The sequence below is a fragment of the Pinus tabuliformis genome, chromosome Q (assembly GCF_031772625.1).
Source record: "Pinus tabuliformis cultivar Carrire ecotype Pingquan chromosome Q, CPIR1, whole genome shotgun sequence".
NCBI classification, from domain to species: domain Eukaryota; kingdom Viridiplantae; phylum Streptophyta; class Pinopsida; order Pinales; family Pinaceae; genus Pinus; species Pinus tabuliformis.
In genome coordinates, this window is record NC_142296.1 from 410,777,071 (window position 1) to 410,802,133 (window position 25,063).

Sequence of the window (25,063 nt, forward strand, 5' to 3'; positions counted from 1 at the left end):
CTGCCCTCTTCTCCGGCGAATTCGCCTCCTCTCAGCCCTTCCCGCAGGCCGATTCCGCACAATGCTTTTCAGACTACTCACTTCAAGTTTCAGAGCAATCTTAACAGGCCTGTTATCATGGCCAATATTACTATTCTCTTCTCTGAAGAAGAGGCTCCGCCTCAAACTACTGTGCGCTTTACGTCTGAGCCTTCTCCGGATGGTCACAGAGTGGGCAGCCAGGGCAGTGAGCAGAATTTGGCTGATGAAAGCCAGGAGAAAGGGAGTGGTGAGCAGCGTGACATGGGCGGTGCTCCTAGCGACAATCAGCCACCAGGTGGCTGCTCTCATGGCGCCTATGTCTCGATGGTCAGTGAAGGCACTTCCAGTGACACACATCCCTCGTCGGTTCTTCCAGGCGGCAGTGATGCGGGTAACATGGCGAGAAATGATGAAATGTGGTATGGCAACGCGTGCCCGGTGGTGGAGGAGCCTCCGAATGAGAACGTGGCAATATGAGGCCACCTGGGCCCTTTCAGACCTTCCTGGTTTTTTCTGATGGTTCGTATGGTTAAGTTCATGTGGTTTTGGGTTTGCAGCTCTGGTTCTGCCTCGATAGCTTGGCAGTTTCGTTCTTCTTCCTGGTGGGGCGGCAGTCTGTAGCTCTTTTATGGTTCTGGCCAGCATCTCTGTCTCTTATTTCTGGTCTCGACAACTTCATAGGTGGTTATTCCATCTTTTCCTCATGATCTTGTTGTTAAATTCTGGTTCCTATGCTTGGTTCCTCGCTTACTGTAACTGGGTCTCCCTTACCTGGGACAGTTTTGTTGCGTTGAACGCTCTCAGATGCTTTTGCCTGAGGCTTCAACCTCCTTGTAACATTATTTTGATTTTCAGTTAATAGAATTAGTCTTTACAGAGAAAAAAAAACATAAACAACACTAAAGGGAAGTGGTGACTGCATGTACAGTCTTTTTCAGATTTTTCGCTGTTGGGAATGTAAAGTATTAAACCTTCAAAAGCCTCCCATTTCTGAGCGAAAACACAATAGAACATAGTAAACACTTCAAACCACAACAACATTCTTATCATATAACAACCATTCAGAAGAGCAGCACCAAAGACTTTCAACCAAAAATATCAGGGCAAAGATCTAACACTTGGTTTCCGTGAAATTTTCAAGAACAATAAAAATATCAAACAAATCTAAAGGTTGTGGTACTTGACTAAATGATTATAATATAAATTTATGCATATAGACTAAAAGGAATCAATATTTAAGAAATTGGGACTAAGTTAGCCAACTCTAACATCTATAATCAAACAAGAACTTTGGATGCACTCTAAACATGTAATGATGGCACTTGTTCAATCCCTTTACACATTAGATCTATGTCACAAGGTTCATTGAACTTCAACCTTGAGGTTTTAATTTTGGCGAACCTTAAAAAAATTTGAGGTTTGGCAAACCTCATCGAACTTCATAGCCATTGACCAAGTCCATAGATCAAAACTCATAACCTCCAGTCACAACTCAAGCTTGTAATCTATCCTTGTAGTGTCCATGTCCGTGATAACATTTTTTATGTTTATTAACGTTGATTTCTTACTATTTTATTCTATATCTCATTTTAAATTCAATATATATATATGGACGAACCTAATGGAAAACCTCATCAACAAATTCGAACTCAAACAGAACCTAATAATTGTCAAACCCAAACTCGAACCCGAACCTGAACCATGTGACTTAGCATTAGATAAAATAATGTAGCACTATGGGAAAGTCTGAGTGATTACTGAAGCAAGAAAAGTTAGAGTGTGAACCATATAAAATGTTCACTCTAAATTGATAACTAAGAGATTTCTCATTCAATTCGTTGTTTGTTAAAATTGGCAACTAGGGCCAAACTACATGTGGATCATCTTATTTATGGCAACTGATATTTTTCTTGGATTCCTCTCATTGAGAGGTGTAGGATTGATCTAAAGATCATCCGATTCCAACAAGTATTCATGGAGATATGAATTTATTTGTGTTATGTGACAATTCGTCAAGGTCGGCCAGCAACCAAATTGCCCCCACATGTACTCAACGTTTTAGTATAAAAAGAGGTGGCTTGCTAGTCATTTGCAGTGTTGCGAAAATCGCGAACGAGATAAAATCGGCGAGGGGAAAAATCAGAAAAAATAGTAAAAATCAGGAAAAAAACAATAAAAATAGGCAAAACATCAGCGACATTAAAAAAAATAAAAATAAAAATTTCAATTTTTTAAGTATCTAAAGCATCCACGATTTTTTGAAGATTTTTATGATTTTATCGAGATTTTTACGATTTTTATCGCAATTTTTTCATTTTGGAAAAAAGCTTGGCGATTTTTTCACAATTTTTTGGTGATTTTTACGATTTTTTGGCGATTTTTTCAAAATGAAAAAATTGCTGATTAAATTGGCCAATCAAATCGCCAGGACAAAAAAAATCGCGATTTTCGCAACACTGGTCATTTGCACACACTCTTCTTGTGATCTCTTCCTCTCCACTTGTCTTTGGGTCTTGGTGAGAGGAGAGATCCTAGAAGAGCTGCCCTAGATGTTGCCATGGGGAAGAAGGATCGACGCAACTCCTAGAAGATGATGCCCTAGCTCTACGTGCCCTAGATATAGGACACAGTCATGTTGGACGTAGTCATGTGGAGAAGGCATGCCCTAGAGCTAGGACAATGTCATGATGAAGCTGCCTAAGACGTGGTCATGTTGAAGCTGCTCTAAACACAATGAAGGTGGAGACCTAAATGCAGCCCTAAACGCAGTCAAGGTGGAGGACTGTTTCAAGGGTTGAACAAGGTCTGAAGTTTGTTGTAGAAAGCCGTGATGCTTGTTGTGCTAGGCCAAGGCCTTAAGAGTTGAACACTAGCTTGTTTAAAGGCTAACGGATGGGTTGTACCATTGACGGAGGGTGTCATGAGCAGCAGTAGTGTTGTGTGGTAGGCCACATGCCATACCACTACAGAAATCTAGCGTGGCCAGATTTGAGGGCTGTCTTGAGCCCTTACCTTCAGCGTGGTGGAGGAGCATCTCTCCTTGCCTAGTCCGCATTTTTTGGAGGGCTGTTCGAGGACTGTTGAGAGAACTTTAGGGCTACAACAGTATGCCCAAGTGCCCTAACCAGAACAGTCAGGCACAGCAAAGAAACAATCAGATTTGGAGCTGTGTTAGAGGTGCGTTGGGTCAAGGATATTGACCAGATTTGGAACAGATTTGGAGTAGCCTGTGGGAGCCACGTGTTGGGTTAACATGGAGTGTTGAATACCCCAAAGGGGTGCAGCATGATGTGATGGATGCAACAGCATTGTACAGTAAGGTGCATGGAACAACATAGTGTAAGTGGCAGCAACATTATATTGCAGCAGTATGATGATAAATGTTGTCAGTTGTAGCATGATGGATGCAGCATGATGGGCATAGTGATGAAGTGTAGCATAAGCATGATGGGCACAGTGAGGTACAGTATGATGATCCAGAACAAGGAGGTGCAACATGATGATAAGGTGCGGCAGTTTGATGTGTGCAGCATAGTAATGAGGTCCAGCATGATGATTGGGTGCAGCACAGTGAGGTGCAGCATGGTGATGGAGTCACCTTGGAGGATCAGTGGATGCAGTATGCCTTCACCTGAGCTCAGATCAGCGACCTCATATGCCATCTTCTTAGAGAAGATCTCTGCTCTTATTTAGATAAGTCAAAAGGTTGATGTCTGTTGTATATGTACTATCTCTCTCTCTGCTGAACTATTGAAGAACATATAAGAAGAATTGATCAAGGGCTTCCCCACATTGGGATTTGTCCCTCGCTGGCGCCACATCTTGTGTCCTCTTGTCTTGGCTTGTCTTTTGTGATTTATGTTTATGTTCTATCTGCATTTTACTATCATGCTAAATGTGATTGCTAATCTGGAATTGATATTGAGCTAATATGGAAAATTGAAGTAAATTTGCTATCAACATAGAACATACATATAATTTACATTGTTGCTCAAGTAGTTGTGAAGGAAAAGCTGCTATCCTCCCCACCCAACTTCAAATCCCACTTTGTGACATGTTTTCTCTTAGTGAGCTGGTTGTTGATAAGTTATATATATATATATATATATATATATATATATATATATATATTCATGAGTTATAGACCTGGCCTTGTGCCATGAAGAATCTATGGTTTACTCTAGGTACCATCCTTGGAATAAGGGGAAGTGCACAGGTCATTTCCTGGAATATGTTACCTGAGAAAAACTAAGAGGCTACATAACCACCAACGAGATTACAGAATTATCTAGGTACCATCCTTGGAATAAGGGGAAGTGCACAGGTCATTTCCTGGAATACGTTACCTGAGAAAAACTAAGAGACTACAGAACCACCAACGAGATTACAGAATTATCCTAAGGGAATGGCTACTACAACGAGGCTTACTAAGTTAAAATATGTACAAACTTCCAAAATATGTGTATAGGCTCACAAACCAGAAATCAGGAAAACCAAAGTACAACTGAAGATGATTGAAGGGGAACCCAGAAAAGAATATTCAAACAAAAGAACCAAGTTAAACCATAGATTGAATGCAAATGAAATCTTACTTTTTCTTTTGCCAGATCGTATGACACGAAACATTTCGTCTTCTGCAATGGGCCTCACCTGCAGTAGGAAGTAGTCAAAACAGGCCCCAGGGTTATAAAACCATTATATAGGAATAATTAATCGTATCAAAGGGCTTATGCTAGCATTTTAAAATCAAAACCAGAGTAGGATATGCTATTTAATCTTCATAATGATTTACCCTTTCCAAACAACAGCATTAACATGTAAAGATATGTGTTCTCTAGGTTATAAAAATGCATGAATAGTATTTTTGGAAAGATTATGATACGGTTTCAACACACATACAAATCAAAAGTCGCCTTCAAACACAACCAAATCCACCCTCAGGTCACTAAGTGACCTGCTAAAAAATCATCTACTGTGCATAAGCTTGACATTAACTATCTCCTTATACTCACAAAAAAGTTGTTGTCAAAACTTAAGAACCTTTATCCTGTACAAAGTTCAAACATGCCCAAAATATAAGCTTTACAAAACAAATTCACCAAAATCCCAGCTACTGTTCTTCATCATAAATAATTTCTTAGACAAAAGATGAACAGCCACTTTTGAATTAGCGCCAGATTGGATATTCCCCTGCTTTTGAAATGTATAAAACATTTCATTACTTACCAAAAAATTGCATCTAAGATTTATACATCATTAAGCCAAACAATGGTCAAACAAGCACACCCTTCCTACAAAAGGAGTTAGGCAAGCATGTCCACTAGATTTTCCTTTTACCTTGAGAAACTATATTTTCCTTAAAAAGTGCATCCTAACTGAGATCTGCCTAAGTCAATTCTGATCTAAAAGCTGTCCTTTCACACAAATGGACCAAATTAGTCACCTCATTTAGGATTTCTAGCACCATCTTTTCCATAATAAGCAAATACACGCCAGCCTCGTCACATTCCCCAGACTCCATTCTTCCTGTCAGATCATCCTTTCATTTCCAAAAAATGAACCACTTTCCAACGAAAAGGGACAACAAAATGAATATTGTATTCAACAAAAATCCATGTCCAAAAAACTCTAGAAATCTTGGAGCTCCATATCATATACTTAACCATTTTGTCTTTATGGAAAATTGCACAATGTTTATCAATAAAGCCAATATTGATGTAATCAATCCTTAGCTACCAGGCTATTGTGAAGAACCAACCACCCCAGTACTCGAAATTGAAAAGTGAGAGCTTTATTGTCCTTGACACCACCTAATTGATCTTGTGTCACGAGCCAACAGTCCATTTCCAATCAAATCGATCAACTAGGGTAATGGTGACCAATCTTAAGAGTAAATTTCTTCAATTATGCAATCCAGAAATGATTTCCCATCATATCATTGCCAATCTTTCCATATAGGTCTGTGAGACCCTAAGATTAACTCAAACAAGCTGCAGTTAATATTAGGTGACAAAGTGCAAAGAATGAGGATCTGACCACAGCTTGAAGCCTTTGAGACAAATTGAGGGCTCTACAGCATAATTATTCACCAAATTCCTTGTCCTGCATAACTGCCCATGAGTAAAAACATTTCCTTCCTAACTGTTTTAGAATAAAAAAGGAATTAACCAAACTTGCTCATTCTTAGGAGAGTTCAAAATTAACATGATGCCAAAACCCTTCTTTGTGATAATTCTTAAGGTCCCAATGCAACTCTCTTGACACAACCTACCAAGCCTACCATATCCTTTCGAGAAGACCTGATCTAGGACTCTATTGAAAACATTGGTAACACTCACTCTGTCACGTATGCCAAAGAGGCCTGAATGCCATTGACACAAATAGCATTTGAAAATGTGAAGGAAAAGAGCATTTGAATGAGGGCTTGAACACAAATAGAAGCCTTTAAAAGTGATTAAGGGCTCCTCAATCTAACTAGTCACCAATTTCCTTGCCTTATAGATCTGCGTATCATGTACGAAGAACCTGCTCTTGAGGAACAAGGTATAATCTACCTTCTCTAGCAATATGGTTCTCCAAAAAAAATAAGTTATAATATCTGATATTAGCGAGAATATCCCTTGGGATATTATAAAAGAAAGTCCTCTACATTTAAAATAACCAGTATGCACTTCGTGCACCTTGCTGACAGAGCTATTCCCACATATCCTAAATAATCAACAAAGAAGTTTGACCAAGAGATGCAAGCACACAAGATACCTCTCTCTCTCTTTTCCCATAGCCACTTGTAAATTCAGTGCCCCTCTTCTTCTCTTACAGAAGCCATTCATATGATATCTTTCATATTAAATTGCCTTTAGTCTATGTCACACAGTTCAGGTTTGAGTTTGAGTTCAACAAGAATCGGGTTCGATTCAAGTTCGAATTTTTTGATAAGATTCTATATATATATATGGAGTGAGAGGGGCTTTTTTTGTTTGCAACCAAGTATACTTCGAGTTTGTTGAACAATGGGTTAGCTGTCAGTGCCAAGCCGGAATAAACCAAAGTGAGCGAAGGGTTTTTTGTTTACAGCCAAGTATACTTCGAGTTCATTGAGGTTTCGCGTTTATGTTTAGTGTTCAAGTTCGGTGAACCTGAATGAACATGAATACTTTTTTCTTTTGAGGTTCACCAAATTTCAAAACTCAAGGTTCAAATTTGGTGAACCCTGTCACAAATCCTTGTGTTTTGCATCATTCTGATGACACAGCTTTATGTTCCAACCTTCCTAAGCAACTAATTTTCTCACTAGCAAGACCTTAAAAGTTGGGATACCACCAAAATATGTATAAGTATTCAACAGAAGGTGTTCTTTGCACAAAGCCCGTGGCTTAATATCCAAGTGAATGCATCCACATATACACAATATTTACATATCAGATTATGTACAACACAAAGGTCAGAAGTGGGATATTGCATTTCCCTCCCACTTGTAAATGCACCAGCCTCCATGTGACCCCTCTTCTTAGGTTGTTGTTGTTGGAATTTCTAAGTCTAACTGTTAGAAATCCTTCCTTTACTTTCTGATTTATTTCTTCCTACTTATTCTATTAATTAACAAGTTATTTACCATGTAAATACTGAAAATAAATACAAGTACAGTCTCAACACATACAGATCATCAACTGAAGGAAAAACAAGCACACAAGTGACACCGTTATTTTTGGACTAATGTCCCCGGAAAAACCCAATGCGGGAAAACCAGTGCAGCTATCTGAGGGTTTTATTATTAAGCAGTTTCAGAATACAATTTAGGTGCAAGAAATGGCTCGCCCAACAGAGATGCCCTTGGCAGTAGCACCTCTCAGTGGGAGACAGATATCAGCCCCAATTTGCCCCACGAAATCTCCTAGCGTCAGCCTCTAGGATCTGCATCAGCCTCTCTGGCCCACTGTCAGCCTCTCGGGGCTCTGCGTCAACCTTTAGAGCCTCTGCGTCTCCCACGCTGGCCCTCCTCAGGCTCTGTGCAGCTCCTGGCTGCCTCTGGTTGCTTCTGTGTGGCCTCTAGCTGGCTCTATGTCAACCCTCTCCCGGCTTCTGCGTTGATGCTCCCAGTACTATCTCTGCCTCTCTGCTACTGCATTCACTGCCCCTCAGCTGCAACTCAGAGCACTCCTTTGATTTCCTCAGCAAGCCTTGCCCCAGAGAATCGAATTGTTGATCAACTCAGTGTGTTCTCCAAGTGACCCTCAAGCCTCCTCTTATACTTTTCTCGTTGACAATTCAACGGTCGAGATTAAGTCCCTAATCAACAGCTAAGATTAGATCTGGCTTGATCCATGACTTTTGGACCATTCTAACTTAGTTTTATATTAATTCACATTAATATTTTATTTTCCCTAAGTTTAGACTTAGGGACTCCATTAAAAATATTAGTTATTTTAATATCTCCCAAACTGGTTAGATTTTGCCCAAACAATTTCTGGGTATTAGAGATCTCATGTGCTTTAGCCTCTCCACCAATTTCTGTGGCTAGAGCACATCCGATGCTACCCCAAATCAACACTCCCTCTTAGAGAGGACTGTGTTCTAGTAAGACTCCTCACTGAGTATCACCCTGATCATCCAGCATCAGTCCTTGTGTTGATGCTAGGCCTGCTGCCCAACATCCCTGCACTGCTGCATCATGTACTGCTACCCATGGCCCTGCCACTACCACTGTTGCATCTGCACTGCAACCCCTCTCATCATGCTGCATCGTGTTGCCCATAGCACTACCACTGCTAACTGTTGCACTGCAACTCAGTTACTGAGAAGTAAGTAACTTATCTCCCAACTCTAACATCTTCGTCAGGCTAGAAACACTCCCGATGCCGGAGCTCTCTCTGTCACTGACAAGTGCTCCCTCTCTGACCTCTACGCTACTGCAACAACTCTATGCATCTCACATTGCTGCCTCACGCTATCCTGGGACTCCTGCACTGTAGCTCCCTCTGTCACTCCATTCACATCCGTCTCTACCGACATCCGCCAGTCCTGCTACTCCTCTTCGAGGCTCTCGTAGCAAGGTATAATCCAAGAGGTTGGGTACCTCGAGGATCCTACCCCTCATCGCCTGTAGTCCGTCTGACTACAACTCGATGTCTCCCCACTTCCTCTCAAGTGGCGCATGAGCACTCATGGCACAGTCATCATCTGTCTCCACTTCTTTCTCCGCCCTTGCTGGCGCAGCCTTGGTCTCAGAAGCCTCTCCCTTGCTCTTCTTCCTTGGACACTAGTTCGCATAGTGACCCAATTCCCCACAGTGGAAGCATTTGACCTTGGAGAGGTCCTTCTTATTCTGTTTCTCCTCCTTTCTCGCAGATGCTAGGGCAACATCCTCCTCTTCCTCCTTTTTGATTCTGACCCCCTTGTCGCTGCTTCCCGCCTTGGTTAGCCTTCTGATCTCTTCTTGACGAAGAGTCGCCCACAGTTCCTCCCAATCTGGAAGGGTCGACCTGCCCAATATGCTCTAGACAAATACCTCCCAATCCTCTGAGACTACATTCAATGCGGTCCTCACCAACATCTCTTCATCTGGCGTGGCCCCTATGGAAGTCAGCTGATCCCGTATCTCCTTCAATCGATCGAGGAAGGTGTCTATATGTTCTCCCTTCTGCATCTGGTATGACCACAGCTGATTTTCTAGTAGCATCTTCCTCTGCACGGAAGCATGTTGATACAATTTCTTCAAGGCCTCCCACATCGCATTTGGCGTGTCCTTTCCGACAATATGTGGTACTACATGGTCCTTGACCCTGTCAAGAATGATGCTCTTGGCCCTCGCCATTGCCTCCTCGTAACTTTTGTTCTCAGTTGGGTCAACTGGGATCGCTATCATGTTCAAGGCGAAGTGCTTGAGACGATTCCTGTCTAGAATGGACAAGATCCTGGCCTTCCAGACTACGAAGTTTGAGGCTTCGTCCAGTCTGTCCTAATCTCTTACCCCATTCACTGCCATTTCGCTGCTCCTATTTCGACTCTTCCGAGTCTCTCTACTTCCCTCCTGGAAGTTCTCGGTGTGACTCCCTCTGAGGCTCGATTTCCCTCCTGGAAACCCCTATGCCAATGTCAAGATGCCCCCACTCCGATCGTTAGTGCAGCTGCACCACTAATCCGATTTCTTGGCTAGAAATCCTCAGCAACAACTCCCTCCTCCTTAGTCTTGCCTTATTAGGTATTGTTTTGACCATAATACCCCACCAGCTTCACTCCGCAACTTACCCACAGCCTCCTATGCCCCAGCAAACTGAAGGTTAGAGCCTTTAGGCTTTGCGCAATCCTGGCACCAGCAAAATCCACACCTCCTGGCCACAGGCGTCAATCCTTCCTCACTGAGAAAGGTGACCGAGCACTGCGTAGGTCAGGTCTGCTCCTCTTTGCCACTGCACTGATCCTCTTCCCGGCTCAAAATAATGACGCATGCACTGCGTCACCCCTCCTTGCTGCTTTTCCGCTAGGAACAACTTCTGCCACTCTGGACAACTGTTTCTGTTGTTGCTGCTCTACTCGGCTGATGCCCCCAATTATCCTGTGATCTGCAACCACACTCTGATACCATGTTGGAATTTCTAAGTCTAACTGTTAGAAATCCTTCCTGTACTTTCTGATTTATTTCTTCCTACTTATTCTGTTAATTAACAAGTTATTTACCGTGTAAATACTGAAAATAAATACAAGTACAATCTCAACACATAGATCATCAACTGAAGGAAAAACAAGCACACAAGTGACACCATTATTTTTGGACTAATGCCCCCGGAAAAACCCAATGCGGGAAAATCGATGCAGCTATCTGAGGGTTTTATTATTAAGCAGTTTCAGAATACAATTTGGGTGCCAGAAATGGCTCACCCAACAGAGAATGCCCTTGGCAGTATTACCTCTCAGTCGGAGACAGATATCAGCCCCAATCTGCCCCATGAAATCTCCTAGCGTCAGCCTCTAGAATCTGCGTCAGCCTCTCTGGCCCAACAGCAGCCTATTTGGGCCAGCGTCAGCCTCTCGGGGCTCTACGTCAGCCTCTAGAGCCTCTACGTCTCCCACACTGGCCCTCCTCAGGCTCTGCGCAGCTCCTGGCTACCTCTGCGTGGCCTCTGGCTGCTTCTATGTGGCCTCTAGCTGGCTTTGTGTCGACCCTCTCCCAACTTCTGCACTGATGTTCCCGGTACTATCTCTACCTCTTTGTTACTGCATTCACTACTCCTCAGCGGCAACTCAGATCACTCCTTCGATTTCCTCAGCAAGCCCTGCCCCAGAAAATCGAATTCTTGATCAACTCGGTGTGTTCTCCAAGTGACCCTCAAGCCTCCTCTTATACTTTTCTCGTTGACAATTCAACGGCCGAGATTAAGTCCCTAATCAACGGCTAAGATTAGATCTGGCTTGATCCATGACTTTTGGACCATTCTAACTCAGTTTTATATTAATTCACATTAATATTTTATTTTCCCTAAGTTTAGACTTAGGGACTCCATTAAAAATATTAATTATTTTAATATCTCCCAAACTGGTTAGATTCTGCCCAAACCATTTCTGAGTATTGGAGATCTCATGTGCTTTAGCCTCTCCACCAATTTTCGTGGCTAGAGCACATCCGATGCTACCCCAAATCAACAGTTGTATCAATATCAATGTTATAAGAACCAGACCGGACCAGACTGAACCGGCGAATCCAACCGTTTTAGAGCAACAAGCAGTCTAAACTGGTGCCATGTACTCTGGAAAAGGCTAGTTCCTGTATGGAACCAACCTTTTCTCACTGAATTGGTTGGTGTTGAATGGAACCGACTAGTTTCATACTAGGGACCCTTGGAACAATTTTTTTTTAAAGCAATAATTTATGAGTGGGGTGGCCTAATACTCAACGATAAAAGTGACATTCTCCTTTCTCTTTCATGTTCATCCTACCACGGGGTGAGATCATGAGGCGACTATAAATCAAATTCCATATCAACCTAAGTCGCACTTGGAGGTGACATCATTATAGTAAAGGATAGGGGCTACCCCCTTTTATTTTCGAAAAAGTAAAATATTATATGATGGTTGGTGCTTAAGATGAAGCAGTCGTTTTCCTCAACTTGTATGACATCATTTGGGTATGTTTCGAGATCTATCACATAGATTAAGTTGCCACCTTGAGTTATATATTAATTGGAGAAGACATCAATTTTATTTACAACTTGGTCAAAGGTACTACATGGCGCTGCCAATTTTACTTACAATGTGGTCAAAGGTATTGTATGTTAATTTTTCTTAGGGATGAATTATTTTTTGCTTTGATAATTTCATTTATACTTTTCATTATTGATTTATTCATTCACCCCATAACATTATTAGCAACATGTGCAATTATATAGAAAGAACAACATCATCAACAGTGCAGCGGAAATAAAAAGAACATTGTAATGACCAAAATTCGTATACGCAGTGGAATGCTCTGATACCAATGTAACGACCAAAATTCATATACGCAACGGAATGTTCTGATACTAATGTAATGACCAAAATTCGTATACACGGTGGAAATATTTAAAATACTTCAAAGACATAAATGTCCATCGTAAGACATGTAACTGTATATTGAATATTGTATATTGAATTGATGTAAGATATGAGATGATTACAAATGAGAATGAGGGCCTCCTTATATACCCTAGGCAAATGCCCTTTCATGAATGGTCATGTCTCTAAGACATGCCTCTTCATTACTAACTAACCATTAGTTAATTAATTAGTATTTATTATTATTATTATATTTATATTTATAGTTATTATTTTTATATAAATTCATAACATTGCCTCTCTCTTCAAGAAGCTTTGTCCTCAAAGCTTACTGAGAATATCTTCTTGTCTTTGAACTTTCATTTTCGTTGATACAAGATGATATGATGCTCTGAGTGATTGACAAAATTGTCGTACTGAGAATAGATTGGACCATCCTAGATTAATCTTCTGATCTCTGAAAATTTGTGATGAATAGTTATTGTAAGATTGGATTTTGCAAACTTTAGTATTCTTGAGAACATAAATTTGTCGTTTATGTTCTGAGTGATACTGGTGCGTAGATTGATTGGAAAGTCTGATCTTGTGATTCGAGATAAATAGTTTTTCTGGTTGGAATTTCCCTTATCATGTTAGTGGTTGTTTCATGATTTCCTTCAAACACTGTTGTTATTGAGTTGGCTACTGAATCATCATTTGGAATGTCCATCGTTTGAACTGCAACTTCTACATGTGTCTTCACTTCAGTAGGTTTATCCTCTGCTTGAGTTATGATTTTGACTGGATCGATATTTGTTTCTTTATCTTCAACTTGGACTGAAACGACTGGAGACTTCGATACTACTTCTTGAAGTTGTTCTAACTTGTCATTTAGTGACTTCTTGTCACTTTTAAGCTTCTTTATTTACGTAAGGTTTAGTTATGATTCCTTAGACGTGAAAGTTCGTCATTTTCTGAATCGTTCACTTTGTCCTTAGTATCTTTCTCTTTATCTTTTAAATTTTTTATGTGCTCTAATAATTTTTTATTAAGGGTTTTTAGGCACAAATTTTCTTTTCTTTTTCTGATAGATTCTCCTTTAGTTCCTTATCAAAACTTTCATTTTCTTGTTTTAGTCTTTCTTTCTTAACCTTAGATTTTTTTATCTGTGAAAGTAATTTATCAATGTGGTCACCTAGACGCCAAATTTCTTCGTTGCTTTCTGTTGATTTTTCATGAAATTGATCTTCGAGATCTTTATATTTCTTCTTTGGTGCTTCATTCTTTTGTTGAAGCGTCGTGATTTCTTCCTTTAATAGTTTTAATTGCATCTACTCATTGTTTTGATGTTCTTTTGTACTAAATAACCTTCCACACCTTGGACAATGTAAATTGCACTTTTTTTAATATATGTATATCCAATTTCATCTAGACAACTTGGACATTTAGTCCAAAATAGTGATTGTTGTGTGGGACTCATCGTGACTAATTCATTATTTTCGAATTAGATTCCATTTTTCTTGACTTAATAACCTTCCTTGGTAATTTAATTAATTTATTTTTTTTATTTTATATATATATATATTCTCAACAATTGTTTTTTTCTTAAACTCTTTTCTTTTTTGATAACTTTTTTTTTCTTTCATTTTACTTTATTTTGTTTTATTTTTTTTATAAACTTCCTTTTTCTATATATATTTATATTTCTTTTTTTCTTTTTGAAAAGTTACAACCCTAGTGAAACGTGGCTATTCACCTCTTTGGGGTATAATATAAAATATATGTCCACTTATGTGCCTTTGAGTCGGTTAATTTTCTCCACGTAAAAAGTAAAACTTACCATTCACATAAAGAGATTTTGTATTCCTTTTGTTCTTCTTTTACCTTGAAAATACCATGTGTTGCTAAAACCTTAAGCTTGTAAACTACTTAATGAAGAATCAAATCTTATCTACTCTTCCTTCTCTTACGTATGGTTTTAAAGATATTTGGAAAGGATTCTATTTTGACTTTATCATGCACTTTTTATCAATAATATCGAACCTTTTTATATATATGAATGTCCGGGCAATTCCTCCGCCTCGTTAGACTACTCCAAAAAAAAGTAGTCCGATGTAAGGAATCCGAGTAAAAAAATTTCAAAAAATCTTGTAAAGACAGTGTTTGAATCGTGTTTTTGATGGTGGAAATGGATTCAGCGCCATCAAAAACGTCTAGGACACCTAAAATTTTGAAATTTAACAACTATAACTTGGATTTAAAAAAATCCTTGCTGGATTTTCTCTAAATATGACCGGAATTTCCATAACTTTCCGAGCAACTCCTCCGCCTCGTTAGACTATGCATTTTTTTTTACTAGAATCATTGAAATGTCAATGGCCAAAGACCTTATTATTATTATTATTTTTAACTAAATAAACAAAAAATTTACTCTTTTCTTTTATAATATTTTTTCCATTTCCCTTTTTTTTTACTTTTTTTAATCAAGTGGCCAAGGGCCTGACCGAAAATGGAGAAACTCCAACTCGTGTAGAGAAACACTTTAGTTGTGACGACAAGTTGATGGCCAAAGGTCGGGATCTGCCAACCTGGCTCTAATACTAATGTAACAACCAAAAGTTGTATACGCAGCAGAATTCTTTGATACCAATTTAATGACCAAAATTCGTATACGTGGCGGAATGCTCTAATACCAATGTAACAACCAAAAGTCGTATACACAGCAAAAATCTTTAAAATACTTCAAAGACATAAATGTCCATTGTAAGACATGTAACTGTATATTGAATTGATGTAAGATATGAGATGATTACAAATGAGAATGAGGGCCTGCTTATATACCCTAGGCAAGTGCCCTTTCATGAATGGTCATGTCTCTAAGACATGCCTCTTCATTACTAACTAACTAACCATTAGTTAATTAATTATTATTTATTATTATTATATTATATTTATCTTTATTATTTTTATATGAATTATATTCATAACAAACATCAAAAGAAAAGCATACACACAGAGACACCAAAATTGGTCAGAGACCAGGGCAAAACCCCACAAGGGGGAAAACCCAAAATTCTTCTTCTTCTTTTATTAGATATCATCAAGATACAAAGTACATCATTATCATTGTAAATCACATTAGGCCATCTAGGGCCAATCCAGTGGGGCTCACAACTACATTTGTGAACAATGTGAAATACGAGAATACTACTTCCTGCTCAGAATCAAAGTTTCTCTTATGAAGTTGCCATGCCATACCAATACATTGGTACTTATGTTATTCTGCCATACCATTAATGTTCTTATGATACCATACAATATGATATCCTTATTGTAATGCTTGCCAATACTATTTTGCATATAATGTCAATTCAATGTACTCACATACTACCAATCACTATAATACTGACATCATATATAGCAAGGCTACGTAAACATAGCCATATATCTCAGAGGTTCCTCAAAACATCAACATAGGTGCACTATTGTTGCAGATGCATAGGGTCACACCTGAGTCATATTGTTCTAGCATACATAATGCTCATATACATCATCATATACTATAGTACTGGGAATCAAAAACATTGTGCTAAGAATCATGTATCCAAAAAAGAGACTACGGAACCCAAAAATCACATATATAGGTCACAGTGCCGAATTACTATACCGAGACTTTAGTGTCGAGAAACAAGACTTATTGTTCTAGGACTGATCATAAAATATATTGATGTCATCTAGTTGTGTGAAATACAGGAACAGGTTTCTAAGGGATATACAAACCATCATTAAACTATACGAGCCATCGTGAGGGGATACAAGACACCATGAAGATTCATCGAGCCATTGTAATCAAAATGTAGTAATAGAAAGTTGCAGAGAGTCATAGGATCGTTGTACTAATGCGTTTCCGTAGAGAACTTAATGGCACTGTAGTTTTGAGTCATTGCAATGACACGCTGTAGAGAATCATAACCACTGCAATAACATAATTTTGTAATAACATACATACCATAATGATACCAGATCTATCCGGGAAGAAATTCAATCAAGCCAGCAGACAATGTAATCTCACTTCAATACTAGATGTGAGGTCAGCAACAATGATGTGTATCCCTAGCAGACATTACAGTGACGTGAACCATAGCAAATAGAGATACAGTGCCAATTCATATACCATGTTAAACAAAAGTGTGATTGGATGCTCGTATGATTCGATGCTTATAGATATTATGATGTGATGCGATACTAGCAAGCCCATCTGGAGTCATGTGTGAACCGCAATCGAATCTACGTGTCATGTGTGAGCCATTGTCATATTATTCGAGAGTCGTTTGTGTGGGAGTCGCAGACTGTAGTCATAGCGAAAGTCTTATAACCTAGATGTGATAAACCTAGGGAGAATAGGAATACGAGAGGCCCGAAGATCATGCAGGCATGCCAAGAACAAAACATACAGATAGCGAGAGATGTGTGTCAATATGTGAGAGAGAGAGAATGCTAGACCCACCGAAAGCTATAGACCAATCCATGTCATCCATCGTAGAGAAAAAACAAGGTCGAGATTCCATACGTATCTCCAACATGCTTCCTTGGTGACTTACGACAATGATTTATATAGATTTTCATTTGACCAAAAAGTATGACCTTTAATGAAGCCAACCAAAAACATTTTGGAGGGAAATTCAATTTGAATTTTGAACTCTGCTTTTTAATGTATTTCCTATTTTAATAATTTCTTGCCCAATTAATATTTAAATTTTATTTCATAATTCTTTCTTTGACAAGATGGGATTCACATGGGGCTTAGGGTTTTCCTCGGGGGAAATTTGTCCCGACGTTGCCAAATTTAACATTGTATGGGGTCATACACTATTAACTCATACCTTCCCAGGGACCACCAACATCTTATCAAGCCACCAACTTGATTTAAGGGGCCACTCCCCTTCCTTACTCTATGAAGTGGTTTTCTCTTGGATCAACCCTACAGGAGTTATTGGCACATATCTTTATGCATAACCAACTCATATATTGTTGGCCTGAATGCAAGAGTTGGTTGGGAGGATATAACTTCTTTTTATTTATTTTCCCTTGGAGAAAGTGGATCTAAAACCACTTTAGACTATTTTGGGAAAGGCAGTTGAGAAGGTTGTTTTCCCTAGGCTTTATTTCTAGCAAGTTGTTGTAATTAACTCTTATTTTATTCATATGTTAAATTAGCTTATATATGTGAGCTTCACGCAGAGTTGTTTCCTAGATTATTTTATTGTAACATCCTAGAGGAGGTTATGGATCTCAACAAACTCTTATCTATTTTGAGTGAAAGTTTGTTAATTTTAGGGCTAGATTGTTCTTTGTTGTAGATAATTGCATTTATAAACAATTCATCAATTTAACATTACATTTTTCATATATCATTCACCCCATAACATCGTGACATCATTAGCAATTATGTAGAGAGAACAATAACATCAACAATGCAGTGGAACAATAAAGGCACAGCAGAAGAAAAGCATACACAAAGGGACACAGGGATTTAGGTCAGAGACCAGGGCAAAACCCCACAAGGGGGAAATCTTGTCTTCTTCTATTAGATATTTATCAATTGTCCAACTGAGATACAAAGTACAATGAGACACATTAATCATATTAGGCTACCTAGGGCCACCCAGGGATCTACATGATCCTCATAAGTCAAATTGCATCCCTGTCATGTCAAATAATACCATCACATGAGCTACCATACTGTCATCAAGGTCATGACATTGTTATCGTAGTTACTGTCGAGTCACAATTGTCATGTATCTCTACCATATCATTGTTGACAAGGGTCACTGCCATATCACAAGGTAAGGTTGTCAACCTAAATCATACACTGACATTCTATGACCAAGGTATCTAGCATATTACTGTAATGTCATTGGTGTATGTTGCCATACAAAAGATTACGTCAAGCTTCCTCGTTGTTGTATAGGGAACAATTTCACTGTAGTATAGATCACTATCTCAAGTCATGTACTTGTCCATACATTTTAGAGTAAGTTACAGAACCATATGTGTACGCCATAGAAACAGAGTGCGATCGTTGATCTTATACATGAACCATTGTGTAAACAAAAACGATCCAAAAAGAAGTTACAATACAATAATACAAACCATTGATAAATGCGAACCATACTGTTGAGAGCGAGCCCCTTACACGAACCAAGAGATGTGAGGTCCATTAATCATGATGATTTGAGCCATACAAAGAACAAGTCACTGTATTACTAAAGATGCGATGACGCTCAAAGAATAACATTACGGGCCATATAAAACAGGGTGTATGATGCCACGATATATAAGATACGAAACATCAACAAATGTGTGTGTATACTTGCCATGCTATGTCTCTAGGTATAATTACCATGTGATGCCTCTGATTATAATTGCCATGTGATATGTAACGATGCCTCTATGAATGCCATGCCCATATAGTGAAGCCCACACGGTAGTGCAATGCCCATAGATACAATGTAATGCCCATAAAACAGTATAATAGTGATGCCCATACAATAGCAATGTGATGCCCATATAACATTAGTGCGATGCCCAGAAAAATGTGATGCCCATAGATACAATGCAATGCCCATACGACAGTATCACAGTGATGCCCATACAAAAGCAGTGTGATGCCCAAAACAATGTGATGCCCATAGATACAATGTGATTCCCATACAACAGTATAATAGTGATGCCCATACAACAGTAGTGCGATGCCTAGAACAATGTGATGCCCATACAACAATAGTGCGATGCCCAGAACAATGTGTTGGAAATAACACTGAGAGGGGGGGGTGAATCAGTATTATCAGATCAATAAAACTTTTTCAATGCTCAGAAACATATACGCTACTTCCGTTAAGTGAACTCGCGTGTACACGCTACTGTGTCTAATGAAACTCGCGTATATCCAGAAATCTTATAATTCAATTAGGTTAATCTTCAGTAAATGCATCAGAACATTATTAAGCATATTAACAGTAAACAGGTGCAGTATAACAGAACAGAACATCACACAAGAGCCACACACATGAACACCATGATATAAGGTGGAAACCCAATGTGGGTGAAAACCACCTGCTGCAATTCGTCTCTTTCTTCTTTAATGAGAAACTTCTTTTACAATGTACTGGTGCAGTCCTTTACCAGTACGCAGGCTACAACCTGCAAAGGGCTACAACCCTCTCTCGTTTTCCAACTACTTCTGGAAGGGAGCTACAACCCCCTCAGCTCTTGTACTAGCTGATCCATTTTACTAGTACGTAGGTGTTGATCCTACAACCTTCAGGGACCACGTTTCATCAATTTTCAGACTGGATCCAAGAGTACAAAACAAACATTACCGCAATACAATTATCAACTTATACTTGCATCATAATTCATTAAACAACCCAATACCGAATCACTGAAACCCTGTCATCAAGAACACAGAACCCAAACCAGAGTCCAGAACTCTACAACAACCACCAAAATCAGCAGCAACCTGAAATATCAAACCTTATCATGCATACGCTACTTCACTGTACCAAAACCGCGTGTATACGTGCTTTCACCAAAGGAAACCCACGTGCAGATCTAGAAATAGATTCTTATGCCTTCGCTGTCAGATCCGACCCTTGCTAAACGTCCCGAACAGATAACCAGCAATACCAGATCCTCTCACTGCGTCAGACACACAATACCTTTCTTTGCCTAATGATCTTCTCCTTATATAGCCTTAGGCCTTGTTCAATACCAAGAGCCAAAACCATAGTAACACAATACCATCAACCTCAAATCTAGGGATCGACACGCCCGTCGAGACACCATGGTCTGAAACCATAGGCACAACTTCCAAAGACTAACTGCCATGGACCAAAGGTACTTTTCACATGTACGCGCTTTTACTGAAGCCAACCTGCGTGTACACGCTGATTCTCCTTGCTGAACCTGCGTATATCTCTTTCTTGTCCTGCTGTACTGAGATCTGTCCTCTGTGTCCTCTGATTAAGTTGCCATCACCTGTACCAACCTCTGAGCACCTGTACCAACCTCTGAGTGAGTTGCCATCAAGGACAACACTTGAAACATAATGCCAACAATCTCCCCCTTTGGACTTGATGGCAACCACCACACCAAGTCACTCTCCCCCTTTGACATCAAGGGCAAAGGGCGTACCAAGATATTCTCTTCTTTGGTATACCTTCTACTGTCCATACTGCTGTCCATACTCCCCCTGAGTACATGCTGAAGATTCTGATTTGGCTCCCCCTTTGTATATGCCAAAGTGTACCAATCTATCCATGCTCCCCCTGAGCCGATGCAGGATCTAAGACCAGCCATTCAGATCTGTACCATAAGCATCAACCTGCAATACTATTCCTTTGATCAAACAACAAGATGTATCATTTAGTTTCATCAGCAATCCATAATGCCAACAATGAATTATTTGAAGTATATGCTCCCCCTGAGTGTGAGCCAACCATGACTGAACCATTTCCTGAGTCTGTTCTGCTGCCCCCTGAGCCTGAGCCAACCATGACTGAACCTGGGTTTGTTTTGCTGCCCTTTCTCCATATACGCGACTTTGCAGCCTGTAACTCGCGTATATACGCGACTTGTCTTCATTATATCAGCGTATGCAGGATGGAATACTGAATTTCATCACTTTCAGATTCCCCTGTGTCTGTTATGTCAGCTGACTGAGTTATGCCACACCTTTCTGTCTCTGTCTTCTTCAATTCCTGCAACTGTGATGATGTATGGTCCTCTTGTCTTGAATTTTGAAATCTGCTCCTGCATTCCCTTGCTTTATGCCCATAGTTGTTGCATGTATAACACCTTACATTTTCCATGTTCCTTCTATCACAATCAATTGCTTTGTGTCCATATGCATTGCAGGCAAAGCAATACCCTCTGAAATACCTAGGATGCGATGATCTTTCTTGAACCATTCTACTTCTACATCTGGCTGCAACATGTCCAAGATTATGACATACATAACATTCAACATTATTCAGTGGAGGAAATAATCGTCTATCACGTCCATAGTTAGGAGTAAAGGATCTTCCTTGAGGAATTTCTTTCCTTGGTTGTTCCTTGAGCATTTCAGATTTCTCATTAGAGTTTCTTGGCTCACCTTGTGAACTAGATTCACCTTCAACATATTCATGAAAACCAAGACCAGTCTTGATAGCAGGAGATCTTTGACTATTAAGAATATCATCCAAGACTTTAGAACTATCTTGAAATCGTAAAAGCTTATCCTTTTCTTCTAGTTTACCTTTCAAGATATTTACCTCAACTTGATGTTGTTCTTCCTTTTTCAGATACTGCTTCCTTAGGTCTTCTTCAACTTTTCTCCCTTCTTCCACTTGTCGCTTTAGTTTGATCACTTCATGTTCTTGATCTTCAAGATCTTCTTTTAGAGAGAGGATCTTTGATTCAAGTCTCTGAATAGTTGTGCTCTGATCTTTTGCTATATCCTGCAATTTCTCCCTTACCCTGGTTTCTGTCTCCAATTGTTCTTTTAATTTGGCAACTTCTTCAGTTTCTGCATTCTTCTTTTCATGTGCCATGAAACTTTTAATATCTTCGCTATTATTGGATGAAGCATTCTTCTTTTCATGTGCCATGAGACTTCTAATATCTTCACTATCATTGAATGAACTTTTAATATGGGTATAATAGCTTCTACCATCTTCTTCAGATATCTTGCCTTTGTTACGAGGGCATCTAGCAGCATAGTGACCAACTCTACCACATAGAAAACATTTGAAAGGTAGCTTACCTTTGAACCGTCCAGTTCCCCGTTCAAGATTCTTGACAAAATTTACCTCATCTTCTTCCTCTGACACTTCGAATGCGGCCTCTGGTGGTACCTCTTGTCGCATTTCAAAAGCAGTTAAGATCTCGTGAAGCTGTGACATGGTGATTTTCTGCACATTCTCCTTTTCTTCTATGGCAGATACTTTAGAATCAAATTTAGCAGACAGAGATCTCAAAACCTTTTCAACTAAGACAATTTCCTCAAATTCTTCACCCAGATCCCTCATACAATTCACAATCTCATCCATACGCAGGAAATAATTAGCTATGCTTTCATTACTACGCATCTTAAGAGTTTCATACCGGATTCTGAGAGTTTGAAGCTTTGCTCTTTTTACCTGATCATCTCCTTCGTAGCTTGTAACGATTTTGTCCCATATTTCTTTAGCTGATTTGAAATGCATGATCTTCATAAATTCTGATTGAGTCAAACTACTCAATAGGACAGTAACAGCTTTGGCATTGAGCTCATATTTCTTTTTCTCTGCTGGATCTGTAGGGGTTGCTGATGGAAATTTGTATCCTCCTTCTACGATTCCCCAAACTTCTGCTCCAAGTGATTGTAGATATGCAGTGGTCCTTATCTTCCAGTGAGTAAATTTGTTCCCGTCAAAGACTGGTGGTCTGATGTGTGCCTCTCTTTCTTGATTAGCCATTCTGATGGATCTTTTCCTTCAAGCGATCAAGCTTCCTCTGAAGGACCTGCTCTGATACCAATTGTTGGAAATAATACTGAGAGGGGGGGGTGAATCAGTATTATCAGATCAATAAAACTTTTTCAATGCTCAGAAACATATACGCTACTTCCGTTAAGTGAACTCGCGTGTACACGCTACTGTGTCTAATGAAACTCGCGTATATCCAGAAATCTTATAATTTAGTTAGGTTAATCTTTATTAAATGCATCAGAACATTATTAAGCATATTAACAGTAAACAGGTGCAGTATAACAGAACAGAACATCACACAAGAGCCACACACATGAACACCATGATATAAGGTGGAAACCCAATGTGGGTGAAAACCACCTGCTGCAATTCGTCTCTTTCTTCTTTAATGAGAAACTTCTTTTACAATGTACTGGTGCAGTCCTTTACCAGTACGCAGGCTACAACCTGCAGAGGGCTACAACCCTCTCTCGTTTTCCAACTACTTCTGGAAGGGAGCTACAACCCCCTCAGCTCTTGTACTAGCTGATCCATTTTACTAGTACGTAGGTGCTGATCCTACAACCTTCAGGGACCACGTTTCATCAATTTTCAGACTGGATCCAAGAGTACAAAACAAACATTACCGCAATACAATTATCAACTTATACTTGCATCATAATTCATTAAACAACCCAATACCGAATCACTGAAACCCTGTCATCAAGAACACAGAACCCAAACCAGAGTCCAGAACTCTACAACAACCACCAGAATCAGCAGCAACCTGAAATATCAAACCTTATCATGCATACGCTACTTCACTGTACCAAAACCGCGTGTATACGCGCTTTCACCAAAGGAAACCCGCGTGCAGATCTAGAAATAGATTCTTATGCCTTCGCTGTCAGATCCGACCCTTGCCAAACGTCCCGAACAGATAACCAGCAATACCAGATCCTCTCACTGCGTCAGACACACAATACCTTTCTTTGCCTAATGATCTTCTCCTTATATAGCCTTAGGCCTTGTTCAATACCAAGAGCCAAAACCATAGTAACACAATACCATCAACCTCAAATCTAGGGATCGACACGCCCGTCGAGACACCATGGTCCGAAACCATAGGCACAACTTCCAAGGACTAACTGCCATGGACCAAAGGTACTTTTCACATGTACGCGCTTTTACTGAAGCCAACCTGCATGTACACGCTGATTCTCCTTGCTGAACCTGCGTATATCTCTTTCTTGTCCTGCTGTACTGAGATCTATCCTCTGTGTCCTCTGATTAAGTTGCCATCACCTGTACCAACCTCTGAGCACCTGTACCAACCTCTGAGTGAGTTGCCATCAAGGACAACACTTGAAACATAATGCCAACACAATGTGATGCCCATAGATACAATGTTGAGATTAGATACAAGCCTCAATCAAATTCGAGCCACCAGAGAGTTTTCGAGCCACCACGAATATATGAATGCGAGCTCATCCCATTTGATGATCTATGACACAGATTCTCTCTTTATATACAATTTGATGGGGAGACATTTGATGTCGACAGAACCCTTGCTGAGGCTGACTATGGAAGAGACCCTATTAATTTTCCACTTTAATAATAATAAAATCCTTTTAAATATAATTACCAAGATGCTCACCCAAATCACATCAATATAAATTTTGAATTTTCCTTTTGACAAATTCAAGTTCTTCTTTGGGGATTCTAATGGGGCGTTCTTCTTTGGGGATTCTAATGGGGCTTATGGGCTTCTATTAGGGCTTAGGGTTTCCCTTTGGGTAAATTTGTCCCAAATTTGCCTAAATTTCAACAAAGTTTGTTGGAGAAGTTAGAGATGATTATTTTATCAATATTCCCAAGAGAACTAATGGATCTAGGAAAACAAATCATTTTTTATTGTATCGAGGAGTAAGAGCTAAAACCTACATAAAGGTTTGCTCTCTCCATTTGCAACTTGGATTGGACTTTAGTGATCATTAGAGGAACTTGTGAGCAAGTTAGCTCCAAGTTTTGGAATAAGAGGTTTC

At 39.5% G+C, this 25,063-nt stretch overlaps 1 protein-coding gene across 1 annotated transcript in view; it reads right to left on the reverse strand.

The window, feature by feature from the left end:
• LOC149219929 (Ribosomal protein S8e family protein) overlaps nt 1-25,063 on the reverse strand; it is a 99,767-nt gene that overhangs the window by 27,024 nt on the left and 47,680 nt on the right. The window contains exon 6 of the mRNA XM_089384557.1: nt 4,614-4,671. Coding sequence (XP_089240683.1) covers nt 4,614-4,671 — 58 coding nt within the window. The remainder of the gene's footprint in view (nt 1-4,613; nt 4,672-25,063) is intronic.